At 45.1% G+C, this 26,131-nt stretch overlaps 1 protein-coding gene across 1 annotated transcript in view; it reads left to right on the top strand.

Moving 5' to 3' along the window:
- Positions 1–26,131, top strand: part of LOC146182440 (sodium-coupled monocarboxylate transporter 2-like) — a 39,819-nt gene that overhangs the window by 4,086 nt on the left and 9,602 nt on the right. The window contains exons 2-9 of the mRNA XM_084575951.1: positions 1,014–1,288; positions 2,041–2,106; positions 5,565–5,616; positions 6,343–6,410; positions 10,247–10,404; positions 12,734–12,874; positions 22,627–22,756; positions 25,813–25,901. Coding sequence (XP_084432077.1) covers positions 1,014–1,288; positions 2,041–2,106; positions 5,565–5,616; positions 6,343–6,410; positions 10,247–10,404; positions 12,734–12,874; positions 22,627–22,756; positions 25,813–25,901 — 979 coding nt within the window. The remainder of the gene's footprint in view (positions 1–1,013; positions 1,289–2,040; positions 2,107–5,564; positions 5,617–6,342; positions 6,411–10,246; positions 10,405–12,733; positions 12,875–22,626; positions 22,757–25,812; positions 25,902–26,131) is intronic.

Raw genomic sequence — 26,131 nt, 5'->3', positions numbered from 1 at the left:
GGCACCTAGGTATTGCACATGTGTTTCCCTTGCTGCGATTGTTCACCAGGTGGTTAACAGTTTGAACAGATAAAGTAGCAGGAACGAAATCCCAATAACAGCTTTTCTGAAAACTGAAAACAGCAAGTGTGCCGCGGAGAGATGCGCATCCTTGCTCTACATGAAAGTGGAGTACAGTGGCATGGTTTACGGCTTAAAAATACGCAGTTGGTGAAAATTTACAGGGTGCGGCGATATGAACACCAATATAATTCTGCCCTGTCAGACAAGCCCGCTCCCGGTAAAACATGGAAGCATGAACAGACAGGCTCGAAATGGCCCTAATTGAGGTCATTGTCCTTTGCCTACTCCACTGGTGAACAGAGTATTTTCAGCAAGGACTGACCGTCTTGTCTCTCACAATGTGAGCGACTAGATTTACCTGGGTAAATGAGGTTAAGAAAGATCAATAGTGTCCACTAGCTGTAAATTGTGTCCCGGTATAGTTTTCCATATTGGCTTGCATCGCTTAGCTTTTACTGCATTATTTCATACCACATATGTTTCTACTATCCCTATTTCCTGCCCTGTACACTCTCTCACAAACAACGCACGTCCTCAGGTGAGGCAAAATATGTACAAAGTAAAAAGAAAAGGGTGATAAAAATTTGTCATAATATCTGAAAACTAAAACAACTACCACAGGAACCAAGAAATATGAAATATCGACTAAAGGTAAAGTGGCAGAATAGATAACAAAATTTCCAATACGAAAACAATTATCTGTATCAATTTTTTGTATTATAGAAAAGGCACACCATATGTCCTGCAGAGATACTCATACAGCAAGCTATTTTGAAAACAACTGACTCGTTTTATTGAAGTCTTCCTATTAGAAAACCCATTCACTGGCCACTGTATGCAACATTGCACTTATTCGTTTATTCATAAATGTGTTATCGAACACTGTAAGAACTCGTATTGATTGATTCTCAGCCATTTGTTTTCAACCTGCCATTCTGAAACCTCCACAGGGACCGGCCTTTACCTCTCTCTACGTCGGAACAGTCGACTGAGAACCAAAGATGACGCCTTCCTGGGAAGCCGAAGCATCCACTCGCTGCCTTTGGCTTTCTCAATGGTGGCGTCCAACGTGACGGCAGCGGGCATGGTAGCCTTCGTGGCCCACTACTACGTGTACGGTTTTCACCTCCAGTGGAACGTGCCCATGATCTTGCCTATACAGCTGTTCATCGTCTACTTCTTCCTTCCAGTTTTGTACAAGCTGAAGATTGTTTCTATCTTCGAGGTAAATTACACAAAGCCATAGCTGGATAACCACTGTCACGAAGGTTTCTAAACAAAATGACATGGATTTCGTTCCATCCTGGTTGCCTTAGCTGAAAATGAGGCGCTGACATGATAAAATACATTTGTGTACGAGCGTTAATTGAGCTTACATATTGCAGTGTTAACATCTAAAACACAATAGGCAAGCCAATGCTGAAAAGTCATGGAAACACGAATATTCGTATTTTACGTGTCTACTATATAAGCATGCATTTCATGGGAGCTTTAAAATGTTTATCCACAATTCATTGTCCTTCCCGTAAACTAGTGCATATGTGAGTATTATATGGGTTTATTACCAGCGCTGTCCTGTCGTCCGGCTTCCCTGCTCGGCTTAAGCAGCACTGACAAACGGTCGACGGTGACCGCGGGCCTATCCGCCAAATGTCCAAATGCACCGCTGAATGTGGACCGATCCTCGCAGACACTGTTCGAAGCCATGAGTTCCGCACGTAAAGCCCTGCACGGTTATGTGTTTGTGCTGCCAGTGACGAAAGGAACAGTGACGGATGCCCATGCAATAAATGCGGCAGCGCCGGTTACACTTGCCTTCGGATAGACTGCGTTCTACTACGGTTCAACGCAATGTTATCCTCAGTGGCACTCCGACAACGGGCGCTGAATTCATTGCATGCTTTTCACTTCCGCATTGCTACTCTTTAAAATGTTATAATTGCTTCCTTTTCTTCTTTCTTACTGTTTACGATTTAGTACATTCGGATGCGCTACGGAAATGGCGTCGGGATGGCATCCTCAGTGATATACTTTGTACTCAGTGTAAGTACCCAACGTTCGATCCATCAATAATGTCGAAATTTGGTCTTGTTGGTTCATACTTCCAATCTGTAGCGCACATAAGACGAGGGACTGAGAACAAGAGGACACACACAGCGCTGTGTGTGTCCTCTCGTTCTCAATCCCTTGTCTTGTGTGCGCTACAGATTGGAAGTCATATCCTTCCGCGCACATTTTTTTTACTAGGTTATTTATTCTCTTATAATTTTATAGGCTCCATTCTTAAAAATTGATGAGCCGTTTCGGCCCTACTATCACCTCTAGACAGCTGTAATACTCCCATAAGACTTTCAAATCAATCATCCATAGAAACGCTTCAAAAGCAATTTTATATGATCTCAAACATCCGCTTGACCGTTTTCATAAATAATCCCTGAATAAATGAAAGTAAGTGTCATTGCGGCAAACTCGGTCCTGCGTCACTATCGAATTATGCCAGTGTCAATTCGATTGCAATTTTGTCAAATACTGCACTAAACAGCGCCGCCCGTTATCACACATTCCGAAATTTAAAAGAAAATAAAACACGAAAGAATCTTATCAAAAGAAAATTAAAGAATTCAACAATTATACAGCTTTATGAACGACATAAGTTTGCGTGTACACTTCTCAGGTTTACCCTAGAAAAATCGCGACTAAAACGAACTGGCGTACAAGCACCATTTCCGTATTTTCATAGTTATACCATTATTTGGTACACAACGCGTTTCGCCGACTTTCAGAAAGGAGAATTTGAGGCCTTGCTCCCTCTTTCGTAATAGTGCCCGGATAAGTTGTTCATTAGAAATTCGAGCAAACAGAGACCGAAGATAACATTACAAATATTATTTTCCCGCGGTCATTTCTTTACTTATTTGGGAACACAGCGCGGAACAGGACGCAACACAAGAAAACGAAGGTAGACAGGACGGAGCGCTGAACTGACAACTTTTATTTCAAAAGGAAGAAGGTGACCCGTTATTTAAGCGGTGCCTATCATAACACGTGATCAATTCAGGGGGAAAAATACACTGCTAAAGAACCTTTCTTGAAGAAAGAATTGGCCAAAGACAACAAAAATGTTAAGAGGGATAAGCTCTGATAAATAATTTCTGCTACATGAAAGTTATCTCCAGTGCTGATAACCAGAAAAAAGAGAGAAGAACATTTAAAAGCGAAAACACGACAATGTTTCTACAAACAAGAATGTGAACATGGTACTACTAATCGCAATGAAAAGAGGTAAACAGGCAATTTTGAATGCTAGAAATAAAAACATTGACAGGACTGTGAGCATGACGACAACAGGATAAAAGCCCAACAAAAACACGGCAAAAATGATTATCAATGATAAACGACTAAAAACACAACCAAAAAGAGGTGAAAGTTTTTCGAACTCTGTTAAAATCTGTACTATCTTGAGAGAAAGGCTTCAAAATTACCTGTTTACCTCTTTTCATTGCGATTAGTACCATGTTCACATTCTTGTTTGTAGAAACATTGTCGTGTTTTCGCTTTTAAATGTTCTCTCTTTTTTCTGGTTATCAGCACTGGAGATAACTTTCATGTAGCAGAAATTATTTATCAGAGCTTATCCCTCTTAACATTTTTTGTTGTCTTTGGCCAATTATTTCTTCAAGAAAGGTTTTTTAGCAGTGTTTTTTTCCCCCTGAATTGATCACGTGTTATGATAGGCACCGCTTAAATACGAATCACCTTCTTTCTTTTGAAATAAAAGTTGTCAGTTCAGCGCTCCGTCCTGTCTACCTTCGTTTTCTTGTGCTGCGTCCTGTTCCGCGCTGTGTTCCCAAATATGGATTCGAACCAACTAGCCCAACAGCAAGTGTTGCTTAAATGCATTTCTTTACATTCGAGATATATCTTACGGTGTACAATCTGAAATATTTCAGATATGCTCACTGCTTTCTTTTTTTTTTTTGCCTTTCGTGCTTATTTATCTATATCTAAACAACTATTCTCCCAGCCTACCGATGACCTTTTTAGCAAAAGGCATGTTTGCCAAGGTTTAACACGCAAATCCAGTATCCTATCCACGGAATGGCATGCTGGGTGTACTTTGTATGATAGGTTTTCTGTAAGATGGATGGTGCGTGTTTTCAAATTGCTTCACGTTGAACAAAAATTTATTGTTTCTGAAAAATACTGTCTATATTATTTATTAAGGCTAGGTGATCATATTGTCAAGTGCTTTGGACAAGGCCGTGGCCAATGACGCGTGTGGAATTCAAACTATATGTCGGGCCGACTTGCGCCCTTGAATCAGTGCAACAGGATCGCGGCAGTAGGAACAAACGTTCTCGGCGGTCATCGGAAAAAGAACGCCTGCTTGTCTCGGCCGCGCTCTATTTAAAGCTGATAAAAGACCTTCGATATAAGGCACCTGAAAAAATAATCAACCGCCACGATGTTCAGTAATAGAAAAACAGCAGTTGCACGTGGCTTTGATAATTTGATATAAACCTATGCTGTACGTCGCACGTATGCAGTACTACGAAAGGCAGAAGCGACCTCGGCCAATCAGGATGACGCACACAACGCGGTCATGTCTCTACCCTACCGTGCTGCCATCGTAATAATTCAAGATGGAACACAATCATGTGCGGGTCATCCTGTTTAGCCTAGATCGCTTTTGCAATTCGCACTGGTTAAAACATATGTTCCGTTCTTTAAGCTGTGTGCAGCCCTAAGAAAGATTTTAGTGACCGGGGTTATTCCGGATGGCGCGTACTACATGACTGAGCTCCTAGGTTTCTGTTTACCGAAGGCGGCATACGAGGGTAGGAAACAATCATGTAGTGCGTGCCACCTTGATATGCCCAGATGGTGATAACGTTTCGTAGTGCGGCACGCATTTTGTAAAGCGCAGTGCAGTCTCATCTCGCGTTAGAGACAAATCGATAAAGCTAAGCTTGCTGGTGTCGTTTAGCATGAACCAAGTAACGCAAAGAAGCTTTGCGGCAATACAGCTTGAATTACTTCGATAAGCGACTGGTCTGAAGCAAAACTGCTCTTCCAAAAGCAGCCTAACGCTCCTCGTCTGCCCATGAACCTGTCATTTTCAGCTATATGCCAAGCTATTGCAGCCCATCTCTTCGCAAAGCGTTGTTTTCAAACTCAGATAATCGTCAACAGCCTTAGAGTTCAAAAATACTGTGACAAAAAATTTCAGGAAAATGGCTATTTTTCAATTCGACAGAGTTTTCAGTTTATTGACGTATTGATTGACTAACTGATTTATTAACATTTTTTTTTTCGCAAAGTTTTGTCGCTTTCGAACTCAGATAATCGTCAGCAGCCTTAGAGTTCAAAAATACTGTGACATGAAATTTCAGAAAAATGGCTATTTTTCAATGCTAAAATTTTGCAATTTATTGACGTATTGATTGACTGATTTATTGACTAACTTGTTGATTTATTGGTGCTTGCTTTTTTCACTACAGCAAACCGTGGGGGCTAGTGCCATCCACAGCGCTGCGCTTGTCATGGCCACAAGTAAGATGAAGTGCTAGAAATAGTGATCTATGTTAAGGAATTCCGTATAAAGTGTATGCTCTTTTTCTCACAGCTCTACAAGAGGCGAAGTAGTCAATATGAATCAGGAGTAAAGAAGCTGACATCAATTTTTAAGCTGAGAAAACATTGTCAAATATCGCATTGAGCTAGCAAAAGTACCAACGAGACAGCTTCAAGCTCTTCGTTCAGACAAAACACAATTTTGTCCCGTCGCCCTTCGACGTCTTGGTGCGAAATTACTCATGGGCGGACAGGAACATCATGTCATAGTCGTAACAAGCCTCACCTAGACAAGATTCGTTGCCGTTGGGTTAAATTCCTACGACCCAATGGAACTTCTCCGATCTGGAAGAGACAACTTTACTTTTCGACGTACCTTCTCTAGACACTTCCAGGGTACATTTAACCCGAGATGACCCGAAGAGTTGCCTGGTTGTTGACAGACAGATGTACAGGAATCCACAGGCACAACCGTGAAATAACAGCACAAAACACGACGTAAAGGCGTAAGCAGCTCATAATGCTATCTGTGTGGCATCTCTTAACGTAGTTACGTGACCTTCTGAATTTTTCCTCCAGTGTATTTTTTGATCACGGTCTAAAAAATATAGCTATTAGAAATATGCGAAAACGGTAATGGAAGCAAACTTTGGCTCACATAAACGCCATATTGATTACGTAATCTTGATCTCGTTTCTCTTGCAGTCTTTGGAATTACGCCAGTAGCATCCAGCGCGATTCTAGGAGTCGCGGGCACGACTTATACGGCACTGGTAGGTCTGGATATGAATATTTCTGTTAAATAAGTAAACTCTCGCTACATCGAAACAAAACAAGAGTTTTCGGGCAATGGTTTTATATATATATAACGAATGGTGCTTCTGGCAGAACTAATTGCGTAAATGTTGAAAAAAACTAGCTCTTGTTGGCAAGGTCAGAATCAGACAATATTGTCACCTGGCAACACATCAACCTCCACCAGAATGTCACGTACACGATGATTCGGGATACCAAGGATAACTTTTATGAAAATGGGTTAGCCCAGACACAACGGCAGCAAGCAGAACAGACGCGCAAGCGCAAGCGACACTTCGTCGTCCTTCCAACTTCGCCCTCCCTCACTCAGTCATGCGCCACCTGGCAACGCTAGGTGACAATATGCTAATTGTTCGCATGACAGGTGACTGATAATAACTTTAGTTCTTAGATCAAAATTTAGTGCACGTTAACTTTTTACCGTACAACATATCGCATATAATACATGTGCATTTTCTTCGTCTTAACTCACCTGAACGGTAAGGAATGAAGTTTTGGTCGAGTATCACACTATTTAGTGGCTGGGATATATGTAAACAGTAATATTCAACCTTCTGGAAGATTTATTTGATGCATTTTGGAAAATATATATAACTATAGTGTTTTGAGGTGTTTTTCTTTGCGAAAATTTGATTGGTGGAAAAAACATTTTTTTAATTCTAACTGGAGGAAGCACTTTAAGAAAAGAACGCATTTTTTGCGCTTTATTGCGCCCTCTGCGGTGGGATGGTTATTAAGCCTGCTTTCTTTAGTACAGAAATTACTTGCGCTTCAAACATAGCACAACACGTAGTTAGCGGTGAATTTTCCACTTTATGAAGTTTCATAACTGCGGGAGCCGAAAATATATTCTTTTGCATCAAATTATATTTGCGCAGCTTTTCGCGTTAATAATATTGCTTGCTTAATTACACCTTCGAATTAAAGGGATTTTGAGAGTCAAGCGCATTTATGGCGTGAATAAAAATAATTTACTATGTTAGTTCGACAGGTAGTGATAGAAACCGTAGTAGTATACTAACTGCTGAGGAGGAGGAAAACGATGTCCTGCAGTAAGAGGATGAAAACTGTACGGGAAAGAAAAAAAAGACTAAAGCGCAGAAATAATATGTAAAGGAAGAAGTGAAGCACTAATCTACTGGCTCCTGAAGTGGTAAATACTAACCTCTGAGAGTCAGAGTACAAATATATTAAGGCGAAAGCCTTTAATGGCTCATACTGTCATTCGTTCTCAAAGGGTGTCACACTTTTGGCAGCGACTAAAAAATGGTCATAAACATTTACTAGCTACCAGTTACTAGTCGCTAGACTAATCACAACACTTCTTAACAATTAAAACTAATTAAAGAGCAATAATAGGCACTAATTAAAACTAATTACTTAGCACTATTTGGTTCTAATTAACACTAATTAGTTCGCACTAAATAGTTATTACTAAAAGGGCACTAATTAACACTATTTACCAAACACAAATTAGAACTAAATATGTTAACTAATCAGTGGAAATTATTAGCTTAACGAATTAATTATTCAGTTATTTATGTAAATAATTTTCTAAGTCGTCCACTTAATTACCAATTAAGCCATCAGGAACTAATTAGAATTAATTAGTTGCAAATTTTTTGGTACTTGTTACCATTATTTTATTAGCACTGATTAACACTAACCGGGTACTAATTAAGGCTGACTAGCTAGCACTAATTGGTTTTAATCTATACTGATTAGGTAGTTAGCACTACCTAGTTCCAAAATTGTACAGTACCAATGTATAGTACGACCTGTGTGGTCGTGCGCATGAGAGTTGTGCGCGAGATCTGTCATATTCCACGAGATGTGTTCTTGTCTAGTGTTCCTGCAGTCTGCAAGCCCACATTTCAACGCGTGCCAAGGAAAGCCACGCGACAGGAGCGATGGTGTACCGTCCAAACTCAGACTTGCCGGAGAAAGTGGGATATATGCTGCGTCTATCCTTTCCTGTAAACTAATTATATGTAGCATTGCATCGAACGCTGACAAAAGGCAAACGATGAGAAGCAAATGATTGGAGAGGAAGGGTAGGCTTTCGCCATCCTCCTCTTAAGAGACGTCTAAGAGACCCTCTAATTTTTATATAAGGATGCAAATTAAATTTTAATTGCTTAAAAAGCAACTGAACGGGCCCGACCTTTGCACGGCAAAGACAAAGGCCATCGGAGACAAAGAAATGCATACTGTCATGACAAAAACAAGGCGCGGCAAGGAAAGAAACTATCAATTTCAGGTTAAAATTACAAGATCACGCTGACAGGGACATGAAATGAAACAACTTGAGTTGCGTGAATCACAAAGAGAAAGGCTCATCAAGGAGACGAACAGCTTGACTCCAATGGTGCCGCGGCATGCTTTTAAGGCTGCTTAGAAGGAACAATTTATCCCTTTGCATGTGCTAACACTAATCCGCTATACGTCATCATTCAATATCAGGCATATTAGGTTTGACTTGGACGAACAGTGCTATCTGTATCAAGGCGTTCAACCAGCTTCAAAGCATTGCATTGAGAGAACATTGCAGGAAATACCGCAGGGGCGCACGCGCCACAAGTTTTATACACAAATTTTTGCGATCATGTATTCCTGGACCTCTGCAAAAGAAAGATTTGTTTTCAAACGACTTGCCATACAGCGGTCTAGCACTGAAATTCCTATTCAGCCTGAGGCGTTTAAATGCAACTTTATACTTTCGCAAAAGTATTGACACCTCCGTACTCTATCATATATGAGACTCAATATTTTGAAGCAGTGTCGTAATCACTTAGTTTCTCCGCGAGGCAAGGTTGATATGGGTTCTTATGTCCTAAATGGAACTCAGTGGAAATTGTTTGATCGAAAATTTGTGCAGTAAGAGGTTAAACAGAGTCAGGTATGTTGATATTTTAGGCTGTTTAACGAAACATTAGCCATGTCTGCATAGGAAGTGTTATATTTTCACATGTGGTCCAGGTGCGCGCCTCATCGGTTGTGTGAGCCATGATATTTTTTTCGCGACCCGTTCTTCTGCCAGTGATGGCGGACATCGGAAAGCAGATGAATAGTGTTATCAAGCCGGCTAACTGATTTCTATCAGTTGCTCCCTTAGAACAATACAGTTAGGCCTTGGTTGCAAATGGAAGGTCGCTAGTCAGTCAGTAAGCGAAAAATCACTTTTTATAACTTCGAAACTGCGAACACCTTCAGCGCAATGAAATAATCAGTTCACATCATTTTGCATCGTTTTCAAATACTCGCATCTTCGGTGCTCATATGGTGGCGTCCAAGAAAAAGCTACTTGACACTGTGTTGCACGTCTGATGCGATCTTTTCCGGTTAGAGCTGCGAATATTTTGCAACGATAGTTGCACGACGGAATTTTTCTAAAGTAACCAGCACTTGTGCAGCATGGTGCCAATGAAAACTGCAATGTTTACTTGACGGTCAAGCCGACGCATTTATGCACTTTGAAAGCGTTAGCACCGCATAAGAGTGAGATGGAGGGGAAACTGTTATAGAAGAGGTCGAGGTAAGGCACTGTCTCTTCTTCGCACCAAGTGAGAACAAGCACAAAACTTGAGTATGTAGTGGTTGCAAGTGGAACCGATCTTAGCACATAAACGCATTCAGTTTGCGCATTTTACTCAGCCTGGAAAACTTCGGCGGTTTACGTCATTTTGTCGCACTCAAATATGCTATGCGCCGAAATTACACATGGGTGTTTAACTGATCAAGGAGACAATTTTGCGCTGCGCAGTTTCTAACATATTCCTTTTCGCTTCCGCAGGGTGGCCTCCGCAGTGTCGTCTGGGCCGATGCGGTGCAGGCAGTGGTTATGACAGCATCACCGCTGATAATCATTTCCAAGGTGATATATGATGGGGCACACATTGATCCACCGCTGCGACCATTGCGGGATATGAATGCCACGGCATATTTTCTGCGGTAAGCATACTTGGCCACATCTTTGGCGCCAGCCGCCATACGTCTGTTGATCTACGGGGTATCAATAGCGTATCACGGTTCTCAAGATGTTCGTAATCGCACGAATAACACCCTCAAACTGGAATAACATTCCTCTAAATGCACAGTCTTCATAATCGCCATCTATAATTTCTGAACATTACACGATTTATCTTCGAGTGAGTGAGCGAGTGAGATATTTGCGGTCAATATTTTGCGATAACAAATGCACTGGTGACTAGTGATGTATTTTGCATGAACATCAGGGCACAGTGGTGAGCGACTTTGTAGGTTAGTGGGTACGTGAATAAGAACGTAAGCTGGTGATAGCAATTTATGACGCAAACCAGAGTTTATCGCGTTTGCTCGTTTTTGGTTAAATTGCAGGTAAGCTTTGTACAGATAAAACCATGGTGTTCCGTAACCCACAACAGGCGTACCCTGAAGATGTCTTTATTCAGTCTCCTATCAGTGCGCTGGCATAAAATATGTTGCTTGCGAAAAAGCCATTACTTACGGCTAAAACTTCTAACAGTTGGCAGTTTAACGGTAACATGGCCAGATTGTGTTAAGTCATGAGACCACATTAATGGCCGAGTTGGCAGGAGCTGTTGACTGCCCTTTTTCGAAGCACTCTACAACTCCTGTATTGACGCCTTTTTCCCCAAGGCAATAATTAAAAATAGATAATTAGTCATCACTAATTAATTTGCATTGGTAAACGAAAAACACTGCATATAAGGATAGGCGACTCTGAAAAGCACTGAATTGGTTTAAGTGGGCTATGGCTCACCATATTCTTTAAAACCTTGATTACATCGGCTGGGATGGCCGGTGTGGGCGTGCCTGCCTAAGCCAACACCACCTAGTCTGCTACAAGGCCTGTGCAAGCTTATGTGATGTCATAGTAGTGAGATCATACTGAAAGTCGGCTTCACCCTACGGTTGCGTTTCTTTTTTTTCAACGCTGCTCTGGAGCTACTTCTTGAAATTTTTAGTGCTAGCAATGAAAAGGGTTATACTTGTGTTACCTGTGTTATCTAATATTGCCAGTTTCTTGAAGTATATGATAAGTTTGACACAATCTACCTTGAATTTGTTTCAATGGCAGAAATGAAGTGGCGAGAAAATTTTCACCTTCATTCAGTTTTTTGAATAAACATTAAGACAGGCACAAAATTCATCTGAGAGCCCACTTATTGTTAGATGGATAGATAAAGATAAGGACGGTGGGTAGATATATTACTCAGAACGGTAACCTTGACGACACTCGGTGTAGCTTGTCGTGAATACGAGGTCGCTTTCGCGAAAGTGCTGGTCACGAAGCTGTAACGTAAATATAAAAAAAAAAGCTGCTTAAGCTAGGAGCAGCGATTGCCTTGAGTGTATTAACGCAGAGAGCAGCTAACTAGGCTTTAAACCAGTAATTGACTACGGCAACTACGATCACATGGGCACTAGTGAAATAAAATTGTTTACATAACAAAATAATTTAGGTTCCAAAACAATTTTGTTCCGCACTCAAAACACGGCGAATGCTACTCGATTATTAGTAGCTGTGCTGTGCAAATTGTGTGCTCGAATAGCAGCACGAGTATTAGGAATTAAACAAAAACGCTATCTTACCACAGTGCACTTCATCGGTAATAAGTTTTTCCACGGCACAGCCTTTGTCAACGCTGCATTTTGAGCCGAGTCCGACGGAAACTTGTACATACACTTGCGCTTTGGATCCGTTGGCATAGTTAGGGCGACAGTTTAGCACACAAAAACACCCAGACATTGTAGATGCCTTTCTCGTAAGCGCCTATGCAGCACCGATAAGGAACACAGCAAACAGGCTGAAAACACGCACACTCAGGCCGAGCAACACCACCTAGTCTAGGTGGTGTTGAGCCGAGTCGTTCCAGATCGCATTGCTTGCGTACGCTTGCTCTCGGCGCCGCCGATCTATTGCCAGATCTCACTGTCGTGACGTAGGAAAGGGGGAACTTGCGCTGGCCTTCTCTTAGTCTAGGTGGTGTTATCTGAGCGCGTCCGTGCGTGCGTGTGTGTGTGTGTGCGTAAGCGTGCGTGCATGTGTGCGTGAGTGTGCGCGCTGGTCTCCCACATAATGTCGCAGTTATTGCTGTATGCTAATAAATATGCTGGACATAATAGAGGCTAGACAAACGCATGTACACGACCGATGATACTGAACATCAGCAAATCTAAACCAAGGTAAAGAAAGAACCACATGCTAGCACACCTGTCTCATTCAGCTTAGCCACGTAAATCGGGCACTATTTTCTTTCCTTTTCGCTTTGTGCAGAACCGACATCGACTTTACGACAGATGAAACATTATGGGCTTGCCTAATCGCAACTTTCCCTAACCACTTGATGCGACTGGGCTTGGACCAGATGATCACGCAGCGGTTCCTGGCTGCAAGGTCGTTGCCTGATGCACGCAAGTACGCTTTCGCTGCGTCAGAAATATATAAAAGTACCCCGAGAAGCAGCACCAGAAAGTCTGCAAACGTCCGCGTAGTAACTTCACATCGAGCTCTGTCATCAGAAGGCCGTCCAATTGCATAAACACATGTCAAGAACCTTGTCGTATGTTGTTCCAAACGCAGTGCAGGAAAATATTTCACGCCGTAAGCTCATAATTCTTGCGAACTGCTAACGTGCAGGGCTGTTTGAAGCAGACAAATTTATATTAGTTGCGTTGTAATACATGTATTTAATAACTTGTCGCGCTATTCACCAAGGTTTCGTTAAATTGATTTCCAGCATCACGGCGTCTCATGATATACACAGATGTGTCGCACGGCCTACAGTCTAAAAGGCCATTTCAGAATAATTATATTTTGCACTGAAGCACAAAGGGAGGAAAGCGACCATGCACCGAAAGTTATAACGTGACCAGTCTTGAGCAAGAGAAAGAAGTAATTTCCCGGAAGCCGGCGACTGACTGATAAAGAAATATGAATTATGCGGGTTTGATCATACGCAGGGTAATGCTAACATGCCACTTAGTTGCCAATTGCAGCTAATGCTTTGAGCGTCGCATAATTATACTCCCTTGTAACGAGGAAGAAAAAGATACTAAAGCAGTGGAGAATGTATAGAAGCGCATTATATATTTTTTCCAGCAATCAACGCTCAACAAATCACTCACATCTCACGATTCTTTAAGATTGTGCCACCAGGAACGCACCTAGAATATTTATTTCTGACCCACTGATTTAAAACAAAACGTGAGTTTCGAATTTGAGCTTTTCGTTTACAGATGAGAATAAATTCATGTTTATCGAAAAAAGCAAACTGGACCGGAGTGGAAATCTATATTTAAAAGCGAGCCAAATACAGCATCTGAAGCATAAATGTGCAACACTTACAAATATACAGGGTCAAAATCCAAACACAAAAAATATCCAGGAAATATGAAAGTTACGTATGTTGCCCTATAAAACTTTCAAATGGTATAGTTTAGCGACTTCGTATTTACCGCAAACACAACCCGTTTACAGATTGTTTAGAGCAAATTCAACCTATAGAGCAATCCTGAAAGACTCCGAGAAATTTCCTAATGAAAGGACACTTTAAAAATGCATGAAGGTAAAAATAAATGTAGTCAAATGCGCGTTGAAGTCCCGACCGATGTAAAAGCGCGTATTCCACAAAGCTCCTTCCACTACAGATAGAACGTTTTTGCTGCGCACAAAATAAAAACAACACTGACAAGTGAAAGGGAGCGTTCATGGCATTTTGTAAATTTCTCTCAAACACGCTGAAACATCATGAAATATAACTGCTCTCTCATAAATCAGTCGTTTTAGTAGAACCAAGTACTTCGTAAGGAAGTTGTGCAATCACTGCTGTGTACGCTGACCGCCGCGTTTGCCATGGAAAACTTAGGAAGCTAAAACCCTTTTGGGTTTTCCTACAAGTACACTGATGAGCACTGCAGCGCGGAATTTTGTGTGCCCGAACAGATGTGAAACAGTGCAGGCGCCGCAGCTGCAGGAAACGCCGAGGGTTGCATATAACGGCGAGGCGAAAAAAAAAAAGTTTGCCACCTGCTTGTCACGCGGCGAATACAGCACGGTGAACGTTCCCGTGCTTTGTAGCCAAACGCAGCATGCGAGAAAGCCACTTGCTTTTCTGAAATGTGCAAATGATATGGACAGGGGAAACTGCAAAAGTATCAGAAATTTGCTACCTTGCAAGTAGGTTTTTGATCAGAGGTGGAGGCCACAGGCATTGGAAGAATACTCCAGCCTCCGGAGTAACGCTCACAGCTCCATGTCACTTCATGCGAATGTCTATTAGTGGTACATAGAATTTATTCAGTCCACAAAAAAACTTTGAGAGCACTACAGAAATCTGCATTGGAGAAATGCGAAAGCATGTGCGCAATTGGCTGCACATAATAGCTCCTGAAGTGCCATGACTCGCACTTCTGAGTGTCATGACTCAGCCTCTTTGGGCCTCACCACTAGCCTCTTTTGAGTGTCATGACTCAGCACTTTTGAGAGTTATGAATAAACTCTATTCACGGGCATCACTTTGACCTACACAAGTCATGGACTCCATATCCATGCACATTGGATCTCCGACCTGACTGACCCATGATTTGTGACCATGACTGATGACTAAGCTATAATGACTCCTTTGACATAACTAGGCATGACATGACACTTTTATTTATTTATTTATTTATTTATTTATTTATTTATTTATTTATTTATTTATTTATTTATTTATTTATTTATTTATTTATTTATTTATTTATTTATTTATTTATTTATTTAATACTACAGGCCTTTACGGCCCAAGCAGGAGGGGCATACAGATAACATCAGGATACATAATGAAGATGGCAAATAATTTCAAAATACTTGTTGTTTGGGCAATAGAATATGAACAAAACAAGGACTAAACAAAATGCAAACCGAGCTCTTCATTAGGGAAAGTCATGAACATAAACGAACAGATGAAGGGCATTTAATGAACATTTATATGCCACTTGTCATTACATACACATTCACGACTACCAGTCTCATGTTGATGTGACGTCATGTCACACGTTACATTTTGCTTCCATATTTTGCGAACACGTTTCCGCAAACATAGCCAAGTAAGGCTTCCGCCTTAATTAGGGTGCCCTATGGAAAAAGTAGCGACAGAGCCGCATCGGCAAGCTAAGGAAAGCATGGGGCTGAGCAAACAATAATTGTTTTGTGGGGGATGCCAAAGTGATATTACCAGATCGTATCGAATATGTAGTAAGGGGTGAATAGGATCACGAATGTAATAGTGTTTGGTTAGAAGCAAGGCTAAGCGGTGAAAGTGGCACCGGCGAGGGACAGCTGTTTCTCAGTGACGCCACAAAACATGGCAGTCTGACATCATATTCTTCTCATTTAGCGCTAAAGGATAGAACACAAAACGTAAAGATGGATTCTACTGACGATTGAACTCACAGTACGCTCTCACCCACAAGCTTGCGCACTTGCAACTGTACAAAGCAAGCAGAAAACGGGTAGGCGCAAAGTGTTCGGACTACCGGCGCAATGCTTGCTTGCTTACTGAATGCCTGTTGGTGAAGGCATGTGGGTGACGTAATGTTACCTGCTCAACCTTCAATTATTTCTTGGTAGTCCCCATTTACGTACAGGTGGACGGAAAGTAAGATGGATCAGGTAAGCGGTGGCTGAAATGATCGAAACTTGATACCAGAGCGCTCTATCAGCAGATGCGCGGCAGCGAACGAAGATGTGACGGCACATCCAGCTTACCCATTGTAAAGAAGACAAAGAACAGAAAAACGCTGCGGCATCGCCATCACCATCGCTTGTCTCCGGCGCCCATCTCGCTCGCGCTGAAGCTGTGCCCTGCGGCTGGTAATTCGACCCTGCTGTGCCCGAAGTACTGCCAGTGCTAGACGTTCCAGCCAACCATTAAATCCACATTTCACTTGGTGGAGGTCAATCTGAGGTTCCCTGTACCAATCTCGCCCTGGAACTTCGCAGCAGAACATTGACTACCCCAATGACGGAGCCGACTTCATTGCACCTACCTCCGCCAGTCACCTGCACAGGTGCCGTTCGTCAACGGGACCCGGCTACCTTCAGTGGAAGCAGCGATGACGACGTCGACGATTGGCTGACCACTTACGAACGGGTCAGCCGTCACAATAACTGGGACGACAACCGTAAGCTCAACAATGTCATCTTTTACTTGAGCGACGTCGCTAATCTGTGGTTTCGAAACCACGAGTCGGACTTTGGCACCTGGGCGAATTTCAAGACGAAATTTTCTGATGTCTTTGGCCGCCCCGCCGTCCGAAAACTCCGCGCGGAACAGCGTCTTCGGTCGCGACTGCAGCTGCCCGGTGAAACGTTCACCAGTTACATTGAGGACATTGTTGATATGTGTCGTCGCGTTGACCCGACCATGACCGAGGCCGCTAAAATACGTCATGTCCTCACAGGAATTGATGACGGCGCTTTTCACATGCTCATCGCGAAAGGCCCCACTACGGTCAAGGAAATCTATGACCTCTGTCAAAGCTACGACGAGCTCCGGAGGGAGCGTGCTTTGATTCGCCAGCCTCATACATCACTTGCTGGACTAGCCGCGGAGAGGGAGTCATCTAGCCTCTCTGAAGACATCAAGGCTTTTGTACGCCAGGAAGTCGCGCGACAACTGTCCTTGCAGCCCTATGTTAAGGAGTCGTCAACAACTGGCCTTGTTCCGGAGCTTCGCCATGCAATCCAACAGCATGTATCTGAAGTCCTCCCTAATCCTGTTCCTCAACCAGCTCCGGCCGCACCTTCAATGCCGTTACTCACGCCCACAGTTTCATCGTCCGGCGTTGCGCCACTGAGCTACGCTCCAGCATTCGCGCCGGCTCCTCCTCAAGTATTGCGCCGCACGTATGCCCAAGTCACTTCAAGTCCACCGCCTGAGCCAGCATATGCCTATGCTTCGCCCCCCATGCGGTCGGCACCAACAGCTTTTGCTCCCCCCTTGCTTCCGACACGATCTCCATGGCGCACATCAGACAACAGGCCTATTTGCTACCACTACGGCATCCCTGGGCACACTACACGCTACTGCAGGCGCCGAATAAATATGGCCTTTGCTGCACGGCCTGCGCCACCTTATTTGGCCCCCCAGTTCCCAGTCCCATCGGGTCCTCCAACAGCACCCCCTGAACCTCCGGACTTCCGCCCTCGTCGTTCGCCATCACCACGTCGCCGCTCCATTTCGCCAATGCGCCGACGACCCGCTACCCAGCCGGAAAACTAACCGCCGCAGTTCGCGAGGCACGAACTGCGTATCCGACCGAATTTCAAAGTCCTCGTCTTAATCCCGCGAATGTTATTCCTGTCATCGTTGAAGGTGTTCATACTCTTGCGCTCGTCGACACCGGTGCCGCTGTATCAGTTATCAGCCAAAAACTCTGCCGCTCCATCAGAAAGGTGACTACGCCTCTCGAGGGACTATCGCTTCGTACCGCATCCGCTCACAGTATACAGCCGACAGCTATCTGCACTGCTCGCGTCGTCATTGCTGCAGCCTTGTACATCATCGAATTCGTCGTTCTCCCCACATGTTCTCATGACGTCATTCTCGGCTGGGATTTCCTGTCCCAGCATCATGCTATCATTGACTGCGCCAGTCCTCAAGTAGAGCTCATTGAATCGAGTGATGCACCGTCTGATGCCCTGCTCCACGAGCCGTGTCCTCGTTTTGCGACCAAACTCCTCGTAGCACATGACACAACCATCCCACCCGTTAGCGCTGTTCTGGTTCCCCTCACTGCCTCTTTTACCACCGCCGCAACAGTCCTCTTTGTGCCCTCTAACGTTGTCTGCCGCCGCCGCCACTTACCGCTGCCGTTTGCCGTCCTTGACATGAAAAACGGCGCTAGCACACTTCTGGTAGCCAATCCTCTTCCGTCTCCCGCTATGTTGATCGAAGGGGAGTGCCTCGGCCGCATCGAGCCCGTGGACCTTCTGTTCACCTTTGATGATGTGTCATTCCCTGTTTGCCAAGTTGACGCCTTGACTCCAACTCGTGTGGCTTCAGATCCGCTACAGCGGGACCTTTTTGACCATTCCGTGGACAGCGCTCTAGAACCGCGCCACCGCGAGCAACTTCTTGACCTCCTACACCAATTCCGCGCCTCCTTCGACATTCCGCAATCTTCCTTGGGCCGCACGACGACCGTTTCCCACCTCATCGACACTGGCGCTCACCCACCTCTCCATCAGCGGCCGTATCGGGTGTCCCCGACTGAGCGCCGTGTTATTGCCCAACAAGTCGATGACATGCTGCAACGCGGAGTAATTAGAGAATCCTGTAGCCCATGGTCGTCTCCTGTGGTCCTAGTTAAAAAGAAGGATGGCTCCATACGATTTTGTGTTGATTATCGCCGCCTCAACAAAATCACTCGTCGTGATGTGTACCCCCTCCCACGAATCGACGATGCCCTAGACTGTTTGCAAGGCGCAGAATTCTTTTCCTCACTCGATTTACGCTCCGGGTATTGGCAGGTGCCCATGGCAGAGGCGGATCGTCCTAAGACCGCCTTTATTACTCCAGACGGACTATACGAATTTAATGTTATGCCATTCGGACTCTGTAACGCCCCAGCCACATTTGAAAGAATGATGGACACTGTACTGCGCGGCCTGAAATGGAACATCTGTTTATGCTACCTCGATGATATCGTCGTCTTTTCAACCGACTTCCCGACCCACCTGACTCGACTTCGTCAGGTCTTCACCTGCCTAACCCGCGCCGGTCTTCAACTGAACCTCAAAAAGTGCCGCTTTGGTGCCCGCCAGCTCACAATACTCGGACATGTTGTGTGTAAAGATGGCGTTCTGCCTGATCCTGAGAAGCTGCGAGCCGTCGCTGACTTTCCGAAACCGACCACTTTGAAACAACTGCGAAGCTTCGTGGGCCTCTGCTCGTACTTTCGTCGTTTTGTCCGGAATTTCGCAACCATCATAGCCCCCCTTACACAGCTCTTGAAAGGCACCCCTAACCTCTCCTCTTGGTCGCCAGCCTGCGATGATGCATTCGCGACACTGCGCAATGTTCTGACGTCACCACCAATCCTTCGCCATTACGACCCTACTGCACCTACAGAACTTCACACCGATGCCAGTGGTGTCGGCCTCGGCGCCGTCCTCGCCCAGCGCAAGCCTGGCTTCTCCGAATACGTTGTCGCCTACGCAAGCCGTGCTCTCACCAAATCCGAGTCCAACTACTCCGTTACCGAAAAGGAGTGCTTAGCAATCGTGTGGGCTGTAACGAAGTTCCGCCCTTACTTATACGGCCACTCCTTCGAGGTAGTTACAGATCATCACGCTCTCTGCTGGCTCGCGTCTCTCAAGGATCCGTCTGGCCGTCTCGGGCGCTGGGCTCTCAGGCTTCAGGAATACGACATCCGTGTAGTGTACCGCTCTGGCCGCAAGCACTCTGACGCCGACGCTCTTTCTCGGTCACCGGTGCGCTCGCCTAACTCATCGTCCCCTCCTCAAGCATTCTTGTCAGCACTCACCATTGAGGATATGCCTTTCGAGCAACGACAAGATCCTTGGGTTTCTAACCTGCTGGATATCCTTGGCACTACTTCCGCGGCTACGCATCCTCGGGCACTCCGCCGACAGGCCTCCCATTTCGCCATTCGGGACGGCCTTCTCTACCGCAGGAACTACAACTCAGATGGCAGAACGTGGCTTCTTGTCATTCCGCGCCACCTCCGCTCCGAGGTTTGTGCCCACCATCACATTGACCCTCAAAGCGCTCATGCCGGCGTCCTCAAAACCTATGATCGAATTCGTCAGAGGTACTACTGGCGGGGAATGTACAATTTCGTACGGCGCTACATTCGCTCTTGTACCGCCTGTCAACAACGCAAGATTCCTCGCCACCCCGCTGGCCCTCTCCAGCCTTTACCTTGTCCAGCTCGCCCGTTTGATCGCGTGGGAATCGACCTTTATGGTCCGCTACCATGCACTGCCGCTGGTAATCGATGGGTCATCGTCGCAGTCGATCACCTGACCCGTTACGCCGAGACTGCTGCACTTTCCGCGGCGACAGCCCGAGAGGTAGCCCATTTTCTTCTGCACCACTTCATTCTTCGACACGGCGCCCCTCGCGAGCTACTGAGTGACAGAGGTCGTGTCTTTCTTTCCGAAGTAGTTCAAGAGCTCCTGTCGTCTTGCAAATCGATACATCGGGCTACAACCGCGTATCACCCGCAAACAAATGGCCTCACGGAGCGCTTCAACCGTACGCTTGGGGACATGCTCGCAATGTATGTTACATCTGAATCGGGAAGCTCCAACTGGGACCAGGTACTGCCATTCGTAACGTTCGCGTACAACACTGCCACCCAAGCAACAACTGGGTTTTCGCCCTTCTTTCTCTTATATGGCCGTGAACCATCTTGTACTCTGGACACAATTTTGCCATACCATCCAGATGCCTCTGAGTACAGTGCTTTGTCAGATATTGCACAGAAGGCCGAGGAATGCCGTCAGCTTGCTCGCACGTTTACCTCCAATACTCAAGGCTATCGCAAAGATCAGCATGATCCCGATACCCCTGCTCCCACGTTCCTGGCCGACAGCTTCGTTTGGCTATGCGTTCCTGCCACCAACAAACTAGACACCAAATACCACGGACCTTATCGCGTCTTGGAACGCACATCCCCTGTGAACTACGTCATCGAGCCAGTCACCCCTTCTTCCGACCACCGCCGTCGCGGCCGCGAGGTTGTCCACGTTAGCCGCCTCAAGCCATATTACAACCCTCTGGTCGTCTCTTCTCCCTGACTCGCCAGGATGGCGATTTCTTCACGCGGGGGAAATGTAAAGAAGACAAAGAACAGAAAAACGCTGCGGCATCGCCATCACCATCGCTTGTCTCCGGCGCCCATCTCGCTCGCGCTGAAGCTGTGCCCTGCGGCTGGTAATTCGACCCTGCTGTGCCCGAAGTACTGCCAGTGCTAGACGTTCCAGCCAACCATTAAATCCACATTTCACCATCTTTATTTTCTGATGCTTGCCTTATCACCGGGACGAGCCAAGCCGCGCTGCTGTTATCACTGCTCGCCAGGACAACGCGTCCAATACGTGCACGCTATCCTTTTTTCATGCGTTCCCTCGGCCCAAGTACGCTTGCAACCGCATTTGTAGAAGCGAACTACTCATTGCATAAATTCGCCGATAAGTTAACCTCGGCGGTCGCGCAGACAAGAATTGTGCCATTCTTGAAGAAGCGGAAAGCGCATGGAAGAACAATAAGCCCTTGCATGAAGCCTTGAAAGCACCTGACAGGTGGTGGCGGTCGTACCTTAGTTCGTGCTGACAATAAGGTGAGCCTCAAGCGATCGAGGTGAGTCCGACGGATGTGCCAATGCCCCCTCGCTTCCTGCCGGCATCTGCATTCGTTTTGTATCCTTTCAGATTGGCCAGATGTCGCATTCTCCATTTTACTTTTGGGGCATCTGTACTTTTTCAGCTTTTTTTTTTTTCGCGCTTAACTCGATGACTACGTGAACTCATTTTTGTCCATTTATCAGTGCGTATATGCATATTGATGGTGCGACCACTGAGAATATATGTTTAGATCAACGAACTTTTACTGGTAATCCGTAACCGTCTAAATTTGGTTGCTGAACTTACCGTTTACAACGCTGAAGATGACGAACGAGCTGGACAATATGAAGGAGAAAGTAGAACACGGGAGGTCGCACTGGCAGGCACTCAACAATGATGTCATATTAGTGTTTTCTATTAGGGATAGCGGTTCAGAACAACCTTGGACATTTATCCTCTTGCATTACACCGACAGCTTACGGCCGTTATTTGTCTCACGTCTGGCACCGTAGTTCGTATAGCTGCCTAGTTAACGCACTCGTAATAGTACAAAATGTGGTGTCACCCCCTCCCCCCCCCCCTTCCTTCCTCTTTCTGTGTGCTGTTACATTTCACTCAATGCAGACCATTACTTGATCGTTTTCTTTCGTCACCTTGCAAGCAGCCTGTACTTCCCTTTAAGGTTACGGTGCTGAAACATCAATTACCAATATTTTTAATGTACACGCACAGTCGAAAATGAGAACAGTCATTGTCGCAAAACATTGTGTTAATTTCAGAAGCTTGCCCCGTTGCATTCTTTCTATTTTCAGAGTGGCTTTTGTAGGGTCCAGTCTAGTGACCGTATACTACGCGTTACACGGACTGACGGCACTGGCCTTAGTTTACTGGTTCAGGGACTGCGACCCTGTTCTTTCCGGCTCCGTAACACGTCATGACCAGGTAAATGGCTTTGCTTTCTTTTATCTCTCTTTGCGTTATCTGATGAACCCTGACAACAAATTTGCAGGAGAAGTTTTTTATTTTTTTTTTCCTGTCGATTCGCAGACGCTTTGGAGTGAGTGTACGCCTCATTCTACAGTTGAAGTGTTTGGTTTGGTTTGGTTTGTGGGGTTTAACGTCCCAAAGCGACTCAGTCTATGAGAGACGCCGTAGTGGAGGACTCCGGAAATTTCAACCACCTGGGGTTCTTTAACGTGCACTGACATCGCACAATTCACGGGCGCCTTGCTTTTCGCCTCCATCGAAAAGCTGCCGCCGAGGCCCCTGTTGTGCTCCTACGGTGTATTACAGCTATAAAGATCCCAGGTGGTCGAAATTTCTGGAGTCCTCCACTACGGCATCTCCCACAGCCTGAGTCGTTTCGGGAAGTTAAACCCTATAAAACCAAAGCAAACCAAGTGAACACTGCACGCTGGAGAGATGCATTTATCTCTTAGTTACAAATTACGCCGACTGCTCCATCATTACACTCTATCACACGAGGTTATTGAACAGAGAGGTGGCACTACAGATAAGATAAATAAATGCACGTTTTTCGCAAGACGTGTTCTATTTACCCTCGCGTTTAAATAATAAAATTCAGCCAGGAAGAAAACAAAAGTGTTAAGGAGCTGAGAGCCCATGCGAATGATACTGGGAATGAATGCTACCAACCCAAGTGAGTGATAGAAAGAATCGTTAAAGTGTACAACAACAAAATAAAAAGCTTTCCAGGTCAGCACCATTTGTTCAGCCACTTTCTACAATGAAGAAAAAAAGAGGTGACACAGAGTAACGCCAGAAATAATTGTAAACGTGGAGGCAGCAAATTTGCCTAAAACGTTTTACACAAGACAACTGATGAAACATACACGGGTAGTTAAGATTCCCTTTCGATACAAGTCGTTCCCAAGTTCACCAATTGAACGTTGTAGTTTTCAACATCGCGCATAACTCCTCAGAGTCGCATATAGATCCCACTGATAAGGCATTAATTTGGCGTTGTTTTCTTTCTTTAATTACAGCAGGTTTAGCAGTTGTGCCGATAAAAGCGCTTTGCAGTTTTGAAGTCTCGCTAAATTAACCCGACTCCAGTTTACGGTTATATTCCTCTCACTGGTGACGGTAAAGTCTTATCTTCATTTAAGCATACCTTCTGCAATCAATATTATCTTCAAAATGAAGTAAATTATTCCAATCGGCATAACCTCTTTGAAATTACGTCCTAGCAGTTATTGGGTCAGAGTTATAAGCAGAAAATTGAACGGGAAATGAGGGCTCGTTGTTATTCTTGTAGTTGAGGGATGAATTACTACAGAAAATCGAATTTCCGGACTTGGTCAGATTATTTATTCAAGTCAGCCGCAAAAAACATTAGCGGAATCCTGGTAATTAATTTCTTATATGCATTAAAAGGAGATGTAGCATCGTCACGATGCTTAGTAGAGGAATACATTTCTATCAGTGGCAAACTGCCTGACTTCTTGTTTCAAATCCTAATGCGTGGCACGAAATGATTGAAAAGCGCGACCTCTTAGAAATCACTCCCTAACAGTTATTAGGTACAGAGTTGTTATTCCTGTAGTTGAGGGATGAATTACCACAGAAAACTGAATTTCGGGACTTGGTCAGATTGTTTATCCATGTTAGCCGCAAAAATAATAGCGGAATCCTGGAAATCAATCTCTTATATGCATTTGTGGAGGTCGGCAGGCAGGGGCACCAGCGGCCACATTTATTTGAGGAGAAGCTGAAGAGGCGGCGGCGGCAACGTCCGACGGAGGAAGGTCGCGAGTATTCCGAAGCTGCTCTCGTGCCGGCGCTGCCTCCTTCTTCCACTTCGTCTTTCGGCGTGGCGGCGGACGCATGCCCCACGAGTCGCTGCAGGGCCCCTCCCCTAGACGATTAGAAAAAAAAAAAGGAAAAGAAACAAAAGGAATCGAGGTATCGTGCTGAAGTCCGGTGCTGCTGCCTCACACGACTCGCACGCCAGCAGTTGAATGACGACAGAGTTTGTCACTGGTGTCGGGAGTGTAAGTGACGGCACAGGAGAACGGGACAGCTTAGGCTGCGCTTCCTCTGTCTTAGACGATACGTGTGGGAGAGTAGCCGGGCCGGATGTGCTGGGCAGGAGTGGCAGCGAGCTGGCCGCGAGCAGCTGCGGCGTGCTGTGCCCCGAGGATGCAGCCGTAGATGAGAACGATGCTGGTGCGGGCGCAGATGCTGGCGGCAGCGAAAGCGGGTCGAACCACCCGCCGATGCCTGCAGGCCGGAACGTCGGAAGCGGCGGGTCGAAAGCCGGGCCTTGCCAATATACCATCCCAGGACGCCGCCGGGGTGAAGGCACGGTTCACTGGGTCAACACAAATGGGGAGGTCGCGAGGCAGGGGCACCAGCGACCACATTTATTTGTTGAGAAGCTGAAGAGGCGGCGTCGGCAGCGTCCGGCCGAGGCGAAGGTCCCGAGCGTTCCGAAGCTCTCGTGTCCGCGCTGCCTCCTTCTTCCACTTCGTCTTTCGGCGTGCGGTGGACGCATGCCACGCTAGTCGCTACACATTAAAAGGGATGTAACATCGTCACGTTGCTTGGTAATTGAGGAATACATTTCTATCACTGGTAAACTGGCTGACTTCTTGTTTCAAATCCGAATGCGTGGCTCGAAATGATTGAAAAGCGCAAGCAACCTTATAGTGTTAAGGCACAGCCAGAAGACATACTTAATAACTTTACTAATGCTATATTATATTGTTAAAATAATATGAAAACAATATGTCTTAAAAGCTTCCTACTGCTCCTTTTCATGTTCAAGAATAGAACGCTGAGCACTATGTCTACAGAACCAATTACCACTTAACACCAAACTCTACTGCTTTAAGATATACCAGTGGCGTTCGGAAAAGGTATAAATATGATTCGCGGTGTCACTGCCTTTAGGCTAGCACAGGTGAAAATTTATTGACTGTGGCTAGGTATATCGCTTAAGATGCTATTTTTAATTAGCCTTCTTTTCCTTTCAGATTGTTCCTTACTACGTCAAGAAAAGCGCAGGCTCAGTACACGGGCTTCGAGGCCTTTATGTGGCCGGTATCGCGAGCGCCTCAATCAGGTGATGGAGGTTGAACGATTCATTCATTCATTCATTCATTCATTCATTCATTCATTCATTCATTCATTCATTCATTCATTCATTCATTCATTCATTCATTCATTCATTCTTACACGAGTTTATTTATGGCTGCATTAGTTGGGCATGTTACACGACATAGTAGGCTGAGCTTACGTGTGCAGTTATAATCCTGCTAAGCGAGAAAAAAAAATGCATGTTGTTTAATCCCG

Source organism: Amblyomma maculatum, chromosome 8, assembly GCF_055883805.1.
Source record: "Amblyomma maculatum isolate TAMU_Amacu chromosome 8, ASM5588380v1, whole genome shotgun sequence".
Taxonomy (NCBI): domain Eukaryota; kingdom Metazoa; phylum Arthropoda; class Arachnida; order Ixodida; family Ixodidae; genus Amblyomma; species Amblyomma maculatum.
This window is presented reverse-complemented; position numbering and strand designations above follow the sequence as displayed.